We start from the raw sequence: 20604 nt of genomic DNA, 5'->3' as shown, positions 1-20604 counted from the left end.
ATTATTAAAAAAAAAAAACCCTTTACCTTTACCATTTGTCTTGTCTTTGAGATAAATATTTCATATATAATATGCATGGGAAGATTCCTACTTGTTTCTTTGAGTATTTTGATTTATATTTTCTTTTCTTCTCATTAAACATGCCAAGTAGCTTAATCTTAGAAGATCCAATCAAATATCTTTATTATGGTCTCCGACTAGCCTTTACAATAAGAGTACAGTAAAAAAAAGAGAAAAAAGTTTAGCACAACACTTTGTTGTTGGGGAAGAGAAAAAATAATAATAGGACAATAAAACAACCTAGCTAATTACCGGTAAAAGTTTTAGAAGATCAGTTGTTTTCCTCAGCAGACTATTAGATTCCAATGAGCAAAGAGCCAAGATCCTGTAAGAAGCATTTCTCATCCCTTTCCCTTCTGTTTCTCTTCCAGACGTATCTTGCCGTCATCATTCCCGTCCCATCCTGCTGATCTATTCTCCTGATTCAGAGGAGCACAAACAGTTGGTCTGCTCCTTTGCCGCATTGTTGCGGTCGGCGCTGGGCTGCCCTGTGCTATTGGACCTCTGGGAATTGGGCCATGTGGGACGACAGGGCATCTTGCCCTGGATGTATGCCCAACGGGAACTCGTGGGTCGCAAGCAGGGCCAGGTCCTACTGCTGTGGAGCGCAGGCAGTGCCAATGCTTATGGACTCTGGCAAGGAGAAGTAAGCAGCCCTGGTAAGAAAGCCCCAGAACCCTATGACCTCTTTGGGGCAGCCATGGCCTGTTTACAAGCGGAACTTCAGGGTACGGCTGGAAAGGTCCAGCGATGTGACTGGGTGATTGCCTATTTCAGTAAACTGTGCAACCGGCGGGATATTCCCCGTGCTCTGCACCTTCTTCCCCGTTACCGCCTGCCTCAGGACTTGCCAGACCTGGTTGGGGTCCTGCAGGGCAACTCCAGCTCAGGACCCAGCTGGCTCCATGCTAGTGCCAAAGCCCTTGTGTGCCACCTGCTCAAAGCCGAGAAGAAGAGGAGTTCACGGAAACAGCGGAATCAGCCATGGAGCAAGAACATCAGGTGCTTGGAAGAATCGCTGTTCCCCCTCACTCAACTCAAGGTGCACAGGCCAAGCTGCACTTAAGGGCTGTGGACTAAAGGTACATTGCAAAATGGGATTGATCCCACTGGTTATCCGTAGGCAGAAGGTGTTCATTAGGCCTCAGAAGAGTCGGCTTCTTTATGGTGCCTAAGAAATGGCATCTGTAATCATCTTGGCCGGTAAATCCAATGCCACAAAAACCAAGGAAGGGGTCCAGCTCAGCTAAACGTAAAGCAGAGGGATTTCTCTGGGTGTGCCAGAGAGCGCGCCCCTTCTCCATCACCTGGTGGTCATGGTATCTGTTGCCATAGAGATGATAGGGTACTGCGAAGAGGGGTCGTGGCCTTGCTGCTGAAAGCGGGGTGGTGCAATATGAACCTTGTGGGCAGTCGTGCGAGTGATTCACAGGGGCTGCTTTCTAGCAGATTCATCCTGGAGGATTGTAAGCTTGTCGAAAGGCAGCCAGGTTAGGCCCAGGGAAGAGGATCTTGTTGCACGCTAGATGGACTGAACGAAGAGGCCGAATTCTTGCTTTGTTCGACGTCCATCACTTCAGGATTCTAACCCACAGAAGGTGGAGGACACCTCTGACACCTTTCAGAATGTTCGTTTTTTTTTCTTTTCTTTTTGAATCATGGTTCCTTAACATTTCTACTTGTGGAGACACAAAGACCAGCACAAAGAAACCTCCAGATAGTGACCTCCTAGATAGTATACTAAGGGTTGTTCCCCACTGTTGAGTAGAGGTTTGTCAGAGTTTCCGGCAGCAATCACATCCAGAAAGCACACACAGGTAACTGATTCAGCAGGATTCAATAACTTGTCTTTATATATAATATAACACATGAAGTAAATATACAATACCAAAAGCAGGTTTTCCAACGTGGTAGTAAATACAAGCAAACACCAGCAGAGGAGAGAACAGGTTAAGTTTCCGTTCAGAGCAGCAGACTAGTTTAGAACTTTTAGTACAGAAGTTAAACTAAGCCACACCCAGGCTCCTAGCTGTCTCCAGCAGATACTGTTTCAGTTTCCAAACAGCCCTCATTGGCTGACTCGTTGCCATGTCTATTCCAGTCTATGAACATTCATACTCTGACAAGGTTCTCTCCATCTACCTATGAGCCAGCCAAAAGCTATGCCAGCAGGGAGTCAGCTGTCCCCATTACCAATCCCTATCCCAATTCTGTCGCCCATCAATGCAGTCTCCTGAATCCCTTCAAGGAAATGGGGTGCCAAAGGAACAACAGATTTTATGCCCCTTAGATCTGCTCTGGAGGGAGTCAGTGTATGTCAGGGGAAAAACACTATTTGAATACAGTACAGCTGAAGAAGAATCTTCTAGCTAGAGAAGATAAGCCTTTTTGCTCATAAACTGCGGATAAGATGACGGGAGCACCAATGTAGATATCACAAAACAAAAGGTATTCTCAGAGTGTGTTGTTGCTGTGTGCGAGTGGGAAAAGGACTTACAAAGTCATACAATTAGGTGGATTTAAATGGAATCAGCTACCAGCTTGCCTCACTTTTGACCGCTCCGTTTCCAAACCAGCAAAACAAGCCTGTTGCTAGGAGAGTTGTAAGAGATCTTTACTTTGTTTTGTGTGTTTAATCTGCGGAGTTGGTTGTCGCTGTTGCTCAGGTCCTACATCTGTTCTTGGTGCTGCTATCTTGAAACACAATAATAAAGATGACTTTTAAAGGAAACGCAAAAATGCAAAGGGCACTTTTCTGCTTTAGGTATCTACAACATTGTATTGATGGTCCCTTAAAAAAATAGAAACCTTGATAAACTAAAGTCACTATGCCTTATTTAAAAATATTTCTGTGCCTCATGACTTTGAAAGTAAATGTGCCAGTCTTTTCAATGAATAACCCCCTGATGGAAGGGGTGTCTGTGTTATTCCATAATGCAGCGTTAGCCAACTCGTGGCCTTTCAAATACATTGTGTTTACAGCTTCCAGACCTAACCATGTTGGTTTAGAATTCTGATTAGATCTAACATATCTGGAAGACAACAGATTGGGGGAAATTGTCCTAATGGCTTCAGACAGTTGGCTCCCCCATTTAAAATAGTTTTGTACCTCAGGATCTATTATTGTTTATTTCTATTTAGATCTAATTCTAGATCCACACAGACATTCACATATACAGGTAGCCCTCGATTTACGACCAAAATTGTGCTCAAAATTTCTGTTGTTAAGTGAGACATTTGTTAAGTGAATTGTGCCCCATTTTATGCGTGACCCGTCAAAACCGTGGTCCACTAAAGCGCGCCCGATTAAAGCGCGTACCTAACGTCATCAGCAGCGCGACAAATACGACTGCGGATAAAAAAGGGCGCTTTAAAAAGCGCTTTTAAAGCAAGCCGATTCACATAAAGGTAAGGGTTAGGATTAGGGTTAGGGTTAGGGTTAGGGTTAGGTTAAGGGTTAGGGTTAGGGTTAGGGTTACGTTAACCATTAGGGTTAGGTTAAGGGTTAGCGTTAGGTTTAGCGTTAGGTTAAGGGTTAGGTATAGGGTTAGGTTTAGGGTTAGGTTAAGGGTTAGGCTTAGGGTTAGGTTTAGGGTTAGGTTTGGGGGGGTTAGGTTTAGATTTACGCGTTAATTTTAAGTTTACCGCTCACAGCGTGCTGTTTTCGTCGCGCTGTGATGACGTCACGTACGCGCTTTCATCGAGCGCGCTTTAGTCTACCGCGGTTTTGTGGTGGAACCCATTTTATGATCTTTCTTGCCTCCGTTGTTAAGTAAATCACTGCAGTTATTAAGTTAGCAACATGGTTGTTAAGTGAATTGGGCTTCCCCGTGTCTGAAGGTCACAAAAGGTGACCACATGACCCCGGGACACTGCAACCGCCATAAGAAAAACATGCCTGCTACCAAGCATCCCAATTTTGATCAGGGTGAGCACAGGGAATGGTACAAAAGTGTGGGAAATGGTCATAAATCACTTTTTTTCAGTGCTGTTGTAACGTCAAATGGCCATTAAACAAATGGCTGTAAGTCAAGGACTACCTATATACCATACAGGGCTTGAGGTGGTTTAAACTTTTAAACCATTTCATCGTTCAAATGACCCAATACAATAATGTATAAATAAAGGCACATTTCTGCTTCAAGATAAAACATATCTGATCAGTAGCTATTCTCTGAGGAGATGGTGGCCTTTAAGTCAAGAGTCTTATTGAGTCATAGTTGTATCTTATTCAAATAATGCCGAAGGAGTTTCAGAGCTTACAGTCAGATATCTTCCATCTCCCCCCACCCCACCTCTTTTCTTAAAGAAACAAAAATCAGATAATTTTGGAATGGCTCTATGGAAGAACGGAGCTAAAATTTCCTGTTCCCCTGATTGATTCACTGCCTCATTGGCAAAGAGAGGAAGCATGGTAGTGTAATAGGAATTCCCCAAAAGGAGTGAGGAAATCAAGCAAGCTGTAGTGATTTAAATTTAGCTTGAGATAACCCCAATCAGGAATATAGTTGAAATACATTTTCCATCAGATCTACCGGGGGATTCATAAAGATTTCTCTCCCCCCCCCCCCCACTCACTGAAATCACACTAGTTCCTAGAGAGGCCCAAGTCCATGGCAATTTCAGTTCTCCAAACAGTTGCAAGCCAAAATCAGGGTGAGTACAGAAGTGAGGGTGAGGCTAAGAATCATTACAGAAACAGGTGGGAAATTATCTCCTGTCTGAACTAGTTCACCGTGTTGCTTTTTCCTTGATTTTCTTTGGGTGAATCTCCAATGGAACCCCTAGTTTCCTAAAAAGGGATACATGGGAAATAAGGCAAGATGGGGAACCCTATAGACAGGGGTGGACTGCTACGGGTTCGCCTAGGTTTGGGAGAATCCAAAGCTAATGTTATGGCAGGTTCGGAGAACCTCGAAATCCCATCCTTGGCTGGCCCCGCCCACCCCACCCTGCCTCTCCCTGGAGTCTCCACGCAGCCCATTTTGGATGCGAGGTAAGTGCAGGGCCCGTGCAGAGGCTCGGGGAGGGGGAAGTTCCAGAAGGCCAGAAATGGGCCCTTTTCCAGCCTCCAAAGGGCTTCTGGAGTCCCGAGGAGGTTCGAGGAAAGCCTTGGGAGCCTGGGGAAGGCGAAAACTCCCCACCACCACCATGATGCAGGAGGTCAACTGGGCCACGTCCACCATGGCCACGCCCACTCAGCAATCGGACAGAGAACCCATTGCTGAAATTTTTGAAGACCACCCCTGCCTATAGAGGAGATTGTCTTGAAAAAGAGAAGAGGGAGGAATTACAAAAATATGAGATTACCCCAGAAAGGCATGAGGGAGTGAGAGAGAAACTCTTACATATAAGAGTCGGGCTTTTAATTGTTGTTATTCAGATAGTCCTCAACCAATGCACACAACTGAGCCCAAAATTTATGTTGTTAAGCTAGACAGCTGTCAAGTGAGTTTTTGGCCCCATTTTACAACTTTTCTTGCCTCAATTGTTAAGTGAATCACTGCAGTTGTTATTAATAACTCAGTTATTAAGTGAATCTGGCTTTCCCATTGATTTCACTTGTCAGAAGGTCACCAAAGATGATCTCGCGACCCTGGACTCTGCAACTGTTATAAATACGAACTGGTTGCCAAGCATCCAAATTTTGATCACAGGCCCATGGGGATATGGCAGTGGTGGGTTCTGGATCCCGTTGCAACCGGTATGGTTGCAATGGGGCCCGGCGTCCTCCACATGAACCCGCGCATGTGCAGCGCATGCGCATGCATCTTACCATCTCATGGTTCTATTCTGAAAGGCAGATGTTTCAAACTTCCCTCTTTTAAAAAAAATCAAGGTTTACGTGGGCAGAAGTTGTACAATGTTGTATTACTTTTAATTTTAAAATTTAATATAAAATGAAATGCCGCATGTCCACAGTGGTTAGGGTGCAGTACTGCAGGCCACTTTAGCTGACTGTGACCTGCAGTTCAGTGGTTCAAATCTCACCGGCTCAAGGTTGACTCAGCCTTCCATCCTTCTGAGGTGGGTGAAATGAGGAGCCGGACAGTGGGGGCAAGTTGCTGACTCAATTTGCTAAAAAATTTGTAAACCGCTTAGAGAGGGCTGAAAGCCCTATGAAGCGGTATATAAGTCTAATAAATAAATAATAAATAAATAGTCCTTGACTTATAACCACAATAGAAAGTAGACTTTCAGTCGTAAATTTTTTCTACCTTCTGACAAGCAAAGTCAATGGGGAAACCAGATTCACTTAATAACGGAGTTCCTAATTTAACAACTGCAGTGATGCAGTTAACAAACATGACAAGAAAAGTCGTAAAATGGAGCAAAACGCACTTAACAAATTTCTCACTTAACAACATAAAATTTGGGCCGAATTGTGGTTGTAAATCGAAGACGACCTGTACATCTTCCGAAGCCATCAACGTTCATTCCACAACCATCAACTATGTAAGTGTTGTCCCAAGAAATGCTGGGTTTCGTTTTGGGTTCACTTATGCCTACCACGCAAATCAAACACACAAGGCACGAAATTGCTTTATTCTGTTATAGAACAAAGGGCATTTGGCATAAAAGTTTCCACAGCAAGCGCTGTTAGTGGTAGGGAAGTGTGATATGTTGGAATGTCTTATCTATAAGTGCTGGTCGTCTCCTGGCTCCTTTTGTGTGTTAGGTTGTTCTATGTCAAGGTCTGAGTTTTAAACTGAAAGGAATTTCTGGTTACTGGTATTTGTCTAACGATTAATGCAGGTCAATCCAGGTCTACAAATTTGTACCCCATGAAACTCTATCACAAGAACCAGGACTTACAAGTCTAATCCAGGCCTTATAGCCATGATGGCAAACCTATGGCACACGTAGCCATTTGTTAGGGCACGCAAGGCATTGCCCTGTCAGCTCCAACGTGCATGGGTACGCTGGCTAGCTGACTTTGACCTTCTTTTAAGGCAGTTTTTGCCCTCCGGAGCCTTCAGGGAAGCCTCCCAGAGGCTCCAGAGGGCAAAAAACGCCCCTACGAGCAAACTGAAAGTTCGTTCCTGAATTTCTGGTTTGCCCTTAGGGCTGGTTTTTCGTGCTCCAGAGGCTTCAGGGAAGTTTCTGAAGCCTCCGGAGGGTCTCTGGGGGGTGGGGTGGAGGCTGTATTCACCCTTCCCAGACTCCTAGAATGCCTCTGGAGCCTTGGGAGGGTGGAAAAAGTGTGCCAAAAGCGGGAGGTCGTGCTGGTCGTGCACGCACGCGCGCTGGGGTCATGTGCAAAGTATTATGGGTGTGGGCACGCCCACGCATGACTCCCCTGCACTCCCTCCGCTTTTGGCACGTGATCCAAGAAAGGTTAGCCATCACTGCGCTATAGCAATGTGTCTTAACCATGGCAACTTGAACATGTATGAACTTCAACCGCTGACTGAGAAATTTTGGGAGTTGAAATCCACACATCTTCAAGCCACCAAGGTTGAGAATCACTGTCCTACTGTCAGGCCTGCAGTCATATTCCTTTTAGGATATTTGGCCTGCCACATTCTCTCTTATTTTATTATGCTGTTTCATTAGTGGGGAATTGGGAGGGGAGATAGGAAGGAGTAGAATGTTGTCAAAATAAAACATTCCTTTCTAGAAGCCCAAAGTCATTCTTTGTCTCCGCACCTCTGCACCTGACCGGAACTAGATGGGTGGAAATGCCAGCGTGGCAGAGGAAGATTGGACCATGTGATGGACTTGTGGGTGTCGGGGGGCAAGATCATGAACTTTCAACTGGGTGGGAAACCCCGGAAGCTTTCAGATTCGGGTTTCCACAGATGTACCAACATGTCTCTCTCAATAAATTGGAACTTTGAGGAAAGCTTTGCCTTGGACTCTGATTTAATTTTGGATGATATTTGGAATGCTGACACCTACAGGATCACGGGGTAGGTCTTTCTACTGAATTTAAACCAGGAATTGGCAGCTTCTGATTCTAAAGGACTTTAGAATCCTTTAGAAATATTCATTAGAAATATTCACTTCAGGTCTTGCCACTCTCACAAAATGGCTGCTTTGGGTTTGTTCTTTTTAAAAAAATATATAATTTGTATTAAGATTTTTTTATGTAGGCAAAAGACAAAGATGAAGGAAAACTGCACCATGAAAATAAGGAAAAATAAAGAAAGAGAGAGAGAAAGTGGAGAAAGCAAAACAGTAGAAAATAGAAAGAAAAATAGAAAAAGAGAAGTCAGCAACTTCTGAATCCTTTCTAACAATTAGGAACAACCTTTTTAGTCCCTCCACCCCAGAGGTGGTATTCAGCTACTTCTGACAGGTTCTGGAGAACTGGTAGCAGAAATTTTAAGTAGTTCGGAGAACCGGCAAATAGGCTGGCCCTGCCCCTGAAGCCTCCCAGCTCATCTTCTTTTGTTGCCCTGAACAGGAGAATAGAGTTGGAAAGCAGGTTAGTGGGGTGGGGAAGGAATGGAGATTTCCCAGTAACCTTCCCCCAGGAGTGGGGAGGGAATGGGGATTTTGCAGTATCCTTCCCCTGCCATGCCCACAAAGCCACACCTCACTCACAAAGCCACACCCACAGGACCAGTAGTAAAAAAAATTGAATCCCGCCACTGCTTCACCCTCACTAATATTATAAAAATTCCTTCAGCAATTTGTTCAGACTTTTTCAATTATTCAATCCATCCTTTCACTTGTTTTTCATTTTCAGTGAAAAACCCACAAAAGCATATTGATCTTGTAAAAGTACTTACTGTTTTTCACAAGGCTGCTTAAGGGCCATGGTGGCTCAGTGGCTAAGACTCTAAGCTTGTCGATCAGAAAGGTCGGCAGTTCAGCGGTTCAAATCCCTAGCGCTGCATAACAGAGGGAGCTCCTGTTACTTGTCCCAGCTTCTGCCAACCTAGCAGTTTGAAAGCAGGTAAAAAATGCAAGTAGAAAAAATAGGAACCGTGGTGGGAAGATAACAGCATTCTGTGCGCCTTCGACGTTTGCTCGTGCTGGCCACATGACCACAGAGATGTCTTTGGACAGGACTGGCTCTTTGTCATTGAAACAGAGATGAGCATCACCCTCTAGAGTTGGGAACGACTAGCACATATGTGCGAGGGGAACCTTTTACCTTTTTATACCTAGCTACTTACCAAATTTGAGAACACAATTTTCTTTCTTCTATTTTGCTTTAAACGCATAGCAGTTACAACAGTGAATTGCCCAAAACAGCATATTATCCTTCTTTTTAATGTCATGAAAATGGGATCCTCTCCTAAGCTAACGTAGGCCTCAATCTGAAGGTTTCAAGCCACACTGTGTGATTCCTTTTGTTTGTGGACTTAGTGTGTGGTGTGACCTTCCACCATGACAACTCGCTCAGTAAACTGGGACTAAAACAAAACCCCGACACATAAACGTTGCCAGTTTTGGTCCACGCCCAAAAACTTCATTTTTGGTCCGCTCGAAATCTGAAACTTTCCAAAGGAATAACATCTGGATTTGCTCTGGTGGCATTAGGGAAAATGCTGGATTTAGTCAGGCGGTGATTTTGTTTCCTGTCTTCTCTGAAATGCTTTAGGCTCTCATTACTGGCACCCTGGCACCCAGCCCAGGTTCTTTGGCATGTCCTTTGGATTCCAAGGGAAGTTCTTGCTCCACCTCTTGGTCTTTATTGTCCTGTGACGTAAACCTGGTAGTAATTGCAAAAAGGGGAGGATATTTATTTACGAAGTCAGATCTGGCAAACCGAGCTAGGAAGTATCATCCCGAACTGGGCAGCTCTTTGGATCTTCTGCGGGCCGTGAAGAGATTTTCTGGCTAACTGGATCTTTCACCGGCTTTGTCAGCCTAACTCCAAAGGTTGGAAAACACTGTGAAGACCCCAATTCCTTTGGAAGAAGAAACCGGGAAATAGTGTACCAAGGCAGGATTTAAACTTACTCTGCGGAAAGGCAGGTTGGGCAGTGGGAGGCACAGGGTCTGACTCTGTATCATGCTGGTAATGAGTTACAAGAAGAGCGATTGCTTGGCTACCTGAGATGCAGTTACCTGCCTTGGTGCTGTTCCTAACTCACCTGCTTTCTGCCTGCTTCCCCCTTGCAACGTCACTGAACTCTGTCAGTTGCTCACCGGTAAGTAAATGTCTTGCAGTGGGAGGTGGCAGCGAAGTTTAGAATTGGACAAAATTATCTCTAGGATCTGTTGTTCCCTGCCTTTCTCCTTAGCCCACTTGTATTTTGCACTATTGCTGTGGTGCAAACTAACATTGGCATTGGCGGTTGATCGGGACCTCTGACAGCTGGATTCTCTGCTGAGAAGCATGTTTATACTCGTGTTAACATTGTGCTAGGAATATAATCTAACGGTTGGGTTGGCAATATATATTACTAATGCAGCAAACAGCAGGATAAAGCTGGACAAGTTATTTCCTGGGAACAAGATAAGGCATATCAAGGAAGAATGAGTGAAATTGGAGCTGTGTTGCAGTGATGTTGTAATATTTAATGAAGGCAAAATCCGTATTTGAAGGACAGTGGCAGATAGGACAATGCTCCAGAGGGTTAACGTCATTGCCCAGAGGATCATTGGTTGCCTGCTGCCCTCTTTGGAAGAGCTTTATAGCTCACGCTGCCTTAAAAAAAGTCCAAAACATTCTTAAAGATCCATCTCATCCTGGGCACCCTTTTTTTTTAATTATTACCATCTGGCAGACGGTACAGGACAATAAAAAGAAGAACAAATAGGCTGAAAAACAGCTTCTATCCCAAGGCAGTAACTATATGGAATTCTACTGTATAGTGCAATATTAATGCAATATCAGGGGTTTTCAATTATAGAATGTGAAGAATGTGTTTCTTTATATGTATAATGTCCACTAAAGATGGCATTTAATCTCATTGTATGAGGTGCAATGACAATAAAGTAAACCAACTACAAATGAGCTATCATCACCATAAGTGTGAAGGTGCTTCAGGAATGTAGCCACTAGACACAAAGATCATTTCATTTCATTTATTTAATTTATTAGTTTGTCGAACATGTACAAGATAGCAGGTATAAATATAAACATGGACATGAGTGAAAGAAATGAATACAAATAAATCGGTACAGTAGGACAGGAATGGTAGGCATGCTGGTGTGCTTATGCCCAGCCCTTTACGGACCTCTGAGGAATGGGGTGAGGTCCATGGTAGACAGCTTAAGGTTGAAGCTGTGGGGGTTTGAGGAAGTTAACAATGGAGTCAGATAGAACATTCCAGGTGCTGACTCTGTTGCTAAAGTCATATTTTCTGCAACCGAGTTTGGAGCGGTTTACCTCGAGTGTGTATCTATTGTTGGCCCGTGTATTGTTGTGGTTGAAGCTGAAGTAGTCATTGACAGGTAAGACGTAGTAAACAGTTTTGTGTTCTGTGCTTAGATCAGACCACAGGCGGCACAGTTCCAGATTGTCCAAGCCCAAAATTTCAAGCCTGGTGGCATAAGGGATTCTATTGTGAGTAGAGGATTTCTTTCAATAGGATTAGGTAGAAGCAGGGGTGGGTTCCTGTCAGTTCTAACTAATTTCTATAGAAGAGGTTCCACAAATCTACAGTGCCATTTAGAACCGGTTCCAGCTCCCTCCTCCTGCCTGTCCGCACATCATCAAGATGAAGAGCGAGAGGAGGAATTCTGGGAGTTGAAGTCAACAAGTCTTAAAACTGTCAAGTTTGAACACCCCTGGGTTTTTTTTCTAAAGGGTTAGGGTCTTGTAACTTGACAGCTTTAAGACTTGCGTGCTTCAAATGCCAGAGTTTCTGAGCCAACATTTTGGTTGCTAAGCAGGAGCGTTGTTAAGTGAGTTTCACCACATTTTACAAGTTGCCCATGCCCACCCAGTCACATGGCTGGCAAGCCATTCCCATCTGGTAACATGGCCGCAAGCCACTCCCACACAGTCACATGGCCAGCAAACCACTCCTACCCGGTCACGTGGCCGGCAAGCCACTCCCACAAAGTAGGCCACACCTACAGAAGAGGTTCTAAAAAATTTTGAAACCCACCACTGGGTAGAAAGTTGTTGAGGAGAAACAGCCTTTCTTAAAAATCTTTCACATGAGATAAGTCTTTTCCTGCTTTGTTTGTTTTTTTGTTTGTTTGTTTTAGGAAATTTAAATTGCCGCCTATTCACACATGGCTACTCAAAGCGGCTTTGCTTTGTAATGAGTGGCAAAATAGGACTATTCCCCAATTCCATTCCTTCAGGAGCAGAAAGATAGAAGGAGATTCTAATGAATATTAATTACCAGATATGAAAAACTAGAAGAGTTTTTAACTTAATTACAAGACATTCCTGAACCTTTATTCAAAACAGCTCCTCCAATTTCCTCAAAGTGACATCAGCGTTCTAGAAAAACCCCGAGGTTTGGAAAAGTTAAGGTAGGGGTGGGTGGAAAGGACTTCCATAGCAACACTTTCTGGAAATACAAATTATTTGCAATGGCAAGATGAAAGACAGAATTGAGAGGGAAATGGAACAGAATAAACTGAAAAAAAAATGGCATTTCTGAATTGCTGGTTGGGTAACATCCAGCATATTACATCACTGTGCGTTATTAGAGATCTCACTGCTGCGAGTTATTGCAAAGGTGTAAGGCGAGGGTTGTTTAAGTCACTTTTTTCAGTGTCCTCTAACTTTGAACTGTTCACCAAATGAATGGTTATAAATCAAGGAGTACCAGTACTCCTTGATTTAATGTTTAAAAAAAACATTTGTTTGCTGAATTTTGACATATGCTGCAGCACAGCCAATAATATATTTACTCAACTCTCAATTGTTATATAAAAAACAAACAAACCTGAAACTCGTTCCAAATGCTCTTATATTCAGCTAAGTGGCAGTAAGCAAAGACACACTTTGAATTTTTCAGCTTGGTTCCCCAAATCTCCCATCACGTCAGCAAATGGATTGGATAATGGCAAATAGAATAAATGCCATTCTTCCATTCAGATTAATATGCTTAGGAGGTACTTCCAGTAGGAAACATGGATTACAAGTACTCCGTGATTTACAACCTCAATTGGGACCCGAATTTCCGTTCTGAGCAATGCATTTGTTAAGTGAGTAATCCCAATTTTACGACATTTTTGAAGTCTTAAAAAAGACTCTGGTTGTTGCATGAATCACTGCAGTTGTTAAATGAGTCATGCAGTGGTTAAGAGAATTTGGCTTCCCCCATTGACTTGGCAGGACAAGAAACAATGGATGGAAACTAATCAAGGAGAGAAGCAACCTGGAATTAAGGAGAAACTTCTTAACAGTGAGGACAATTAACCAGTGGGACAGTTTTGCCCTCAGAAGTTGTGGGTGCTCCATCACTGGAGGCTTTTAAGAAGAGATTGGACAACCCTCTGGCTAGATGACCTCCAAGGTCCCTTCCAGCTCTATTCTGATTGATTTTAAATGCTGATCACATGACCCCAGGATGCTGCAACTGTCATAAATACATGCTAGTTGCCAAGCACCTGAATTCTGATCACCCGGCCATTGCTTTTTTTCAATGCCCTTATAATTTTGAACAGTCACTAAAGAAATCAAGGACTAACTGTTTCTACAAGAGAGACTAAGAAATTTTTGTCTCCTCGCTCATTTGCTTTTTTTTGTTTTGTTTTTGTTTTATATATATATATATATATATATATATATATATATATATATATATATATATATATATATATATATATATCAGCACAATTAAAAAACATATATATATATATATATATATATATATATATATATATATATATATATATATAATATTTTATCAATTTCATATATACTTTCACAATTATATGATCTCATAACTGTTATTAATAATATGTATTTATAACAATTTTTCCCTACAGTTGACAATATACTTGAAGATTGCTTTCTTAACATCCCATAGATCCATCTTATCTTACAACGGTCCTACTTCTTCTTCCCTCCCTCCCTCTTTCCTTCCCTCGTTTCTTCCCTCCTACTCCCCTTCCTTCCTTCCCTCCTTCCTTCCCTCCCTCCCTCCTTTCCCTTCCCTCCTTCCCTCCTTCCTTCCCTCCTTCCTTCCTTCCCTCCTTTCTTTTCTCCTTCTCTCCTTCCTTTCCCCCTTCCTTTCCTCCTTCCTTCCCCCCTTCCTTCTCTCCTACATTCCCTCCTTCCTTCCCTCCTCTCCTTCTCTCCTTCCTTCCCTCCTTCCTTCCCTCCTTTCTTTTCTCCTTCTCTCCTTCCCTCCCTCCTTCCTTCCCTCCTTGCTTCCCTCCCTAAAAAGCTAAAACGCTTTTGACAGACATTGCATCTGATGTTGCCAAATTTTACTCAAATGTTATTTTACACAAATGGCTTTAGGAGGTGTGTCCCACCGGCAGCCCAGGGACTGCATGTGGCTCTGGAAAGCAAGTAATGCAGCCCCATAATACTTTATTAAAATATTTTAAAATTTCTCATTTGTAATAAGTTAGCTACTAACATATTTAAATGAGATAGTATATTATTTGATAGACATCAATAGATGAATAAGAAATGAACATTTGGTTATAGATAAGGATAAGTATCAAATGAGAAAATATATGGGATAAAAAAATTCCTAATGAGGGAAAATAATTGAGACCACAAAAAGAGATTTAAAAATCTGGGGCGTGTAATGATGTATAACTATGTAATATTATTATGAGAATAGCTGGAAACTTGAACCCGGCCCACAAAAAATATGCTTTGGGGGAGTGGGGGGAATAACAATGGAATTGCTATATATGTATACCTTTAAAAGGAGGATATACGTTAAAATTACTAATATGAAAGATGTTTATTGGAATGTAATTATTAATACCATCAATATTAAATGGAATTTGCTCAGAAGCTAAAATACGCTATGCAAGCTAAGTGGAGAGAGTGGAAGAGAGAAAGGGAAAGAAGAGGAGGAAGAGAGGGAAGCAGAAGGGAGGAAAATAGCAATAGCAATAGCAATAGCAGTTAGACTTACATACTGCTTCATAGGGCTTTCAGCCCTCTCTAAGCCGTTTACAGAGTCAGCATATCGCCCCCACAGTCTGGGTCCTCATTTCACCCACCTTGGAAGGTTGGAAGGCTGAGTCAACCTTGAGCCGGTGAGATTAGAACCGCTGAACTGCAGATAACAGTCAGCTGAAGTGGCCTGCAGTACTGCACCCTAACCACTGTGCCACCTCGGCTCAAAAGAGTAGGAGAGAGAGAAGGAGTGGAAAGAGAAGAGAGGAGAAGGAGAGAGGAAGGGGAAGAAGAGAGGGATGGTTGAGGGAAGAAAGGAGGGAGAGAGGAAGAGGGAGGGAGAGGAAGCAGGATGGCGGTGGATAGGGTATAATTTGGTATGTGGAAAGCAGAAGAGCAAATGACAGTTGTCGTGGGTTGATGGTAAGAGGAACTGATATAATATTGGACAACACAAAATAGTGCTGGTTAAATGTAATGATATACCTGCAGTTACTTGTAGGAAAATGAAAATTAAAAAAAAACCATTTTAGCTATATTTTATATAGACAAATCTTCTTCACTCGATTCAGCCCAGGCAAGCCAAATGCTGGAGGGTTGTAAGGATAATCTCAGCTGGACTAGATGATTTTATCCACCTTCCCTAGTGCAACCAATTCTTTTCCTTATTTTTTTAAAAATCGTTGATAGTAAATCAGTAAAGTCAATCTGTTGATTTAACCTTAGCCTGGCTGGCTATATTGTGCAATGGGAGCTGGGAAAAAGGGTTTATTTTGAATATGTTTATCTATCCCGGTCATTGAACCTGCTCCTTCCTCTGTCCTTTTGCAGGGCCTGGGCTGTCGGCTAAGTAAGTACATGTTCTGTTATTGTATGTGTGTGTGTGAAAGTTCATTTTCCCTCGAATTAGTGCATTATAGTTGTGGCAGACAAACATTCCTCATCTTAGTCATGCTGGCCAAGAATGGAGAGAATTATGGTGCCATGTAAGTTAAAAACACCATATTGCAGGGGTATCCAACCTTGCGCACTTGAAGACCCCCGTGGACTTCAACTCCCAGAATTCCCCAGCCAGCATGCTGGCTGGAGAATTCTGGGAGTTGAAGTCCACGGGGTCTTCAAGTGCCCAAGGTTGGATACCCCCGTCATATCAATAATGATATTGGGTGGGGCCTGATTTTCTTCCTTTCTTGGCATTTTAGCAAGGCCAAGCTCATCCCAAATCAACAGAGACGAAAACTGATTTCTCAGTTTCGTGTGGTTCCTCAGAGTTCATGATAGCAACCTCTCTGGCCTCTCTGGAAACTAGTCAGACAGGATTAATTAAGCTCTTAAGAATGGGCTGCTTGCATTTTATCATGATGATCAAGCAATTTCTCTTTTTCTCGTGCGAGTGCATACCCGAAGGGAGAATATAGATTATACCTTGTGATTGCATGCCAGTAATACGTAGTGCCTCCTCATCACACAAATAAAACATGTTGGAGAATGAGAGGGAAAATGGGTGGGGGAGGGCGGGCATATCAGATAAATGCCATTCGGAGGTACCTCTTAAATTCTTGGGGTTCCACCGCTACCCTCGGCTCCAATGTTTGAGAATGTTCCTCCTCTTCTGCATAACATTATCTTGCAAGTTCCAGGGGTGGCCTTCACAAAATTTAGCAAAAGATTCTCCGCCCGGTTGCTGGGTAGATGTGACCATGGTGGGCATGGCCTAGTCAACCTCCTGCACCCCAGACTCTGGAGGCCCATTTCCGGACTTCCCAAGTTTCTGGTAGGCCTGTTTTACGCCCTCCCCAAGCCACTTACCTGCATCCAAAATGGGCCGCATGGGGACTCCTGGGAAGGGCGGGGCCAGCCTGGAGTGGGATTTGGGGGTTCTCCAAACTGCACAGAATCTTAGCTAGAGGGTCTCCCAAACCCCTGCAAACCTCCAGCAGCCCACCCCTGCATTGTAACCATGTGGAAAGCAACCTTGGCTGAAACCCCCATCCCCCACTCTTCAGTCTGCAAAGTATAGTTAGGTTGGGTAAGGGGGCTTCCTCTGCTGCCCCCATTCACTTTCTCTCTCCGTCCCAACCTTGATTTCAGAAAAGACAGATGTTCTATGCATGCCTGGTGAAGCCGAATCAGATCCAGAACTAGATCCCATCCTGGGGCTGATTCAGATGAACTCAAGGAACACCCTTTGGTGCCCGGAGGAAGGAGATTGCATTCCCTGCGTGCAAGTGACATTAACTCTTGGATTGCTGGGTAAGGGAGATGAGCCAAGCATCGGTTCTTGGAAGTGTATTTGTGTCAGCTGCTAGCCTTGGATCCTGGAGATGGGAGTGGCCCAAGAACTTGGTTTCTTGATGCTGCCCAGAGGTGGGTTCCTACCAGTTCGGCTGAGTAGGTAATAACTCAGCCACCCACACACCCCAACCGGTTCTATCGTAGGCACCGCCATCTTGTTTTTTTGCTTCTGCGCATTCACAGAAGCAATTTTTTGACTACTGTGCATACGTGTGTGCTCCCAAAGCGTGCATGCGCGCCCAAAAGTGCATCCCTGAGCAAACCAGCAGTAAAAGAAGCCGGAACTCACCCCTGATGCTGCCTTTATATTGGTCTAGGGCAGTGGGTCTCAACCAGGTGCCAGGTGTCAGCCTCTGTTTTGGTTACTTGCTTACTATTGGCTGCCATAGGAATGGGGGGAGGGCATGGTATTGGGGAAGGGAATAATATTGTACTGGAGGAGTCTTGTTCTCACCATCTTCTGCGCATGCTGGTGGCTGATGTTTGGACTTGGTTAAGGCCAACTGTCTCACATACCAACTTGACGAGGCTGTTTGAAGATGCACCCCATATGACACCTTAGAGCAGTGTTTCTCAACCTTGGCAACTTGAAGATGTCCGGACTTCAACTCCCAGAATTCCCCAGCCAGCGAATGCTGGCTGGGGAATTCTGGGAGTTGAAGTCCGGACATCTTCAAGTTGCCAAGGTTGAGAAACACTGCCTTAGAGAGTTGCAGATTGGATACTGTGTTGGGGAATTGGGGGGAGGGTGCTGGGTAAACGTTAGATATGTACATGTTCTCGCCTTTCTGGCTCAGATCTTGCTTTCCTCTTTGCTGCTTTCACTTCATATCTAGTAAAAGTACTTTATCCCTATTAACATGGAGTCGAGGTTTTTCTTTCTTGGATATTGAAGGAGGCATGCCTGACACCAGGCTTCAGTTCTCAGACTAGTTCATGAGGTTAGCATCTTAGAGCAGTGGTTCCCAAACTTGGCAACTTTAAGACTTGTGGACTTCAACTCCCAGGATTCTCCAGCTAGCTCTTCTGGCTGGAGAACTCTGGGAGTTGAAGTCCACAAGTCTTAAAGTTGCCAAGTTTGGGAACCACTGTCTTAGAGGGATGGATGATACCTGATTGTAGCACATCAATTGCAGGTAGGAAATGCCAGTTTTATCTTCCTTAAAATTCCTCCTAGGTGATCAGGCTAGAAAAGGCCTCCTCCTTAGGTTCCAGCCAGTGCCACCAGTACTGGGCTACATGATCAGGTTTTCCCCAGTGGCACTTTCAAGGCTACTGGGATATGAAGACTAAGTAGCCCACTCCATGCCTGTATTGGATGGAAGTTCTGGAGATTTCAGTTCTGAGACACTTGGTAGGGCATTGAGTTAAGAAAGGGTGTTACAGGCCAATGAATCTGAGTTGACATCTCCTTATATCCTGTAGGAACTTAAAACCCACCCCTCTCCTAGAAAAATGAAACATCCTGGGAAATATTGAAAAGGCAGAATATTATATTTCCCTGGATCAGGAATGGAGAAACATGTTTTTAGGCAGGAAGCAGACTCACTCTTAATACCCTCCCTCCCTTTGTCAATCGGCCACTAAAAAAGCCTGGGCCGGTCTATTCTACATAACAAACATCTCCCACTTCAGCTCCAGAGTGATGGGATTAAGGCCTGATAGTATTAGCCCTTTACCCATCTCACCACAGGGCACCTGGGAAGAAGCAATGCTGAACCAAACATGGACTCCCAGCCTACAGAGTTGCTCCTGCATGGCCTCCACGGGAGTCTGACAACCAATCAGAATTACAAGCTCAAAATCAAAGGTCAGAGAGGGCATAAAACCAGGAACTTTCAGCATCTCTTCTCTTTTTCTTCGTCACCCAACATCTGGAGGCATGTGATCCCTCTTTTCTGTTCAGGAGCTGAAGCCATGTGATCCTGTCCACCATTAAACCATCTTTCCAAGCAGCCTCCATGTTTCCAGTGTCTTTTTTCCCCACTTGGAATTGAACCCAGGCCAATACCCTCCATAGCAGCCTTCCCCAATTTAACTTTGTAACAAGCAACGATGAACATTGTAGTGCAGGGGTGTCAAACTCAAGGCTCGTGGGCCAGATTTGGTCCACAGGGCCGCCCTGGAAACAGCAAAGGACTGGCCCATGGTGCCTCTGCCAGCAAAATGAAGTTCAGGATGGCTACATGTGGCCCTCCCAATCTTCACAAAGCAGTAAAGAGCTCTCCTCTTGCTGTCAAGGCAGCTAAAAACTCATCCTTGCCCAACTTGCTAAGTCTCTCTGCCATTAGGTCTCTTCTTCCTTATTTCGGTTTCCCACCCCCAAAATCAACAGCCACCTCAAACCACAACCAACTATCAGAAGAACAAGTTAGTGTGTTTCAAAAAAGGAAAAGGAAATAATTGCGAACTATAAATCTTTTGTTCTGCATTTTGCATTCTTTTAGCCCTATGTAATATGGGGTGGAAAAATTAATAGACCAGCTGGGAGGAAGGGGGCGGGGGAATCTCTTATTCACAAATATCCATTGGATTTGAAAGATTGTCTTTGCAAACTTTGATTTGTAACATCTGTATGAGAACTCATTACACAGATAGCATAAGCTGCTCTAAACATGTGGACTGTTGCAACCAAGGACGCTGAGTCTGTGGTTTCACCATATTGCTCCACATGTTATCTTTGGCAAAATAGATGCATTCCAATCAGCAAGGCCTCATTCCTTTTGTTTATTTCCAGAGCCACCTGCGTTGGGTGCAAATCAAGATGGCGTAGCTAACAAGATCAGAGAGCAGCCTAAAAGTGAGTAGGGGCTTCCTGACTGCAGCTCCTTGTTGCCCGAAACTGTCCTTATTTTGCTTTTGATCCTGCTCTCTTTCTGTCTCCAGAAATCCCACGGACGCACATTTTGCTCATGGCCAAGACACATTCTTCTCGCTGTGTTGAAGTGGAGGTTTGGCTTCCCTACGATTGGGAAAGTCAGAATACTTCCTTGGTAAGACCCCCAGATTCTTAGAGGCATCCTCTCTCCAGGGGTGGGATTGAAAAATTTCAGCAATGGATTCTCTGCCTGGTTGCGGGTGGGTGTGACTATGGTGAGTGTGGCCTATTCAGCTTCTTGCACCACAGGGAGATGGGGGTGTTTCGCTCTTCCCAGGCTTTCCTCGAGACTCCAAGAGGGTGAAAACTGCTTCCTCTGGAGGCCGGAAACAGGCCCATTTCTGGACTTCCAGAACTTCTGGTAGGCCCGTTCTTCAACCTCCCTGAGCATCCATGTAGGCCCTGTGCTTACCTG

The 20604-nt window shown here is 44.0% G+C and overlaps 2 protein-coding genes across 2 annotated transcripts in view; both read left to right on the top strand.

Moving 5' to 3' along the window:
• The window catches only part of IL17RE (interleukin 17 receptor E), a 42406-nt gene extending 40650 nt beyond the window's left edge, over positions 1 to 1756 (top strand). Inside the window, exon 17 of the mRNA XM_032209580.1 lies at positions 432 to 1756. Coding sequence (XP_032065471.1) covers positions 432 to 1126 — 695 coding nt within the window. The 3' untranslated portion in view covers positions 1127 to 1756. The remainder of the gene's footprint in view (positions 1 to 431) is intronic.
• A 7998-nt stretch (positions 1757 to 9754) lies between these two features.
• Positions 9755 to 20604, top strand: part of IL17RC (interleukin 17 receptor C) — a 41015-nt gene continuing 30165 nt past the window's right edge. The window contains exons 1-5 of the mRNA XM_032212275.1: positions 9755 to 10169; positions 15848 to 15866; positions 17108 to 17269; positions 20049 to 20111; positions 20198 to 20304. Of these exons, the coding sequence (XP_032068166.1) occupies positions 10077 to 10169; positions 15848 to 15866; positions 17108 to 17269; positions 20049 to 20111; positions 20198 to 20304 (444 nt within the window). The 5' untranslated portion in view covers positions 9755 to 10076. The remainder of the gene's footprint in view (positions 10170 to 15847; positions 15867 to 17107; positions 17270 to 20048; positions 20112 to 20197; positions 20305 to 20604) is intronic.

The sequence above is a fragment of the Thamnophis elegans genome, chromosome 2, assembly GCF_009769535.1.
Source record: "Thamnophis elegans isolate rThaEle1 chromosome 2, rThaEle1.pri, whole genome shotgun sequence".
Taxonomy (NCBI): domain Eukaryota; kingdom Metazoa; phylum Chordata; class Lepidosauria; order Squamata; family Colubridae; genus Thamnophis; species Thamnophis elegans.
Note: the sequence above shows the minus strand (reverse complement) of the source record. Positions and strands in the feature narration are given on the sequence as shown.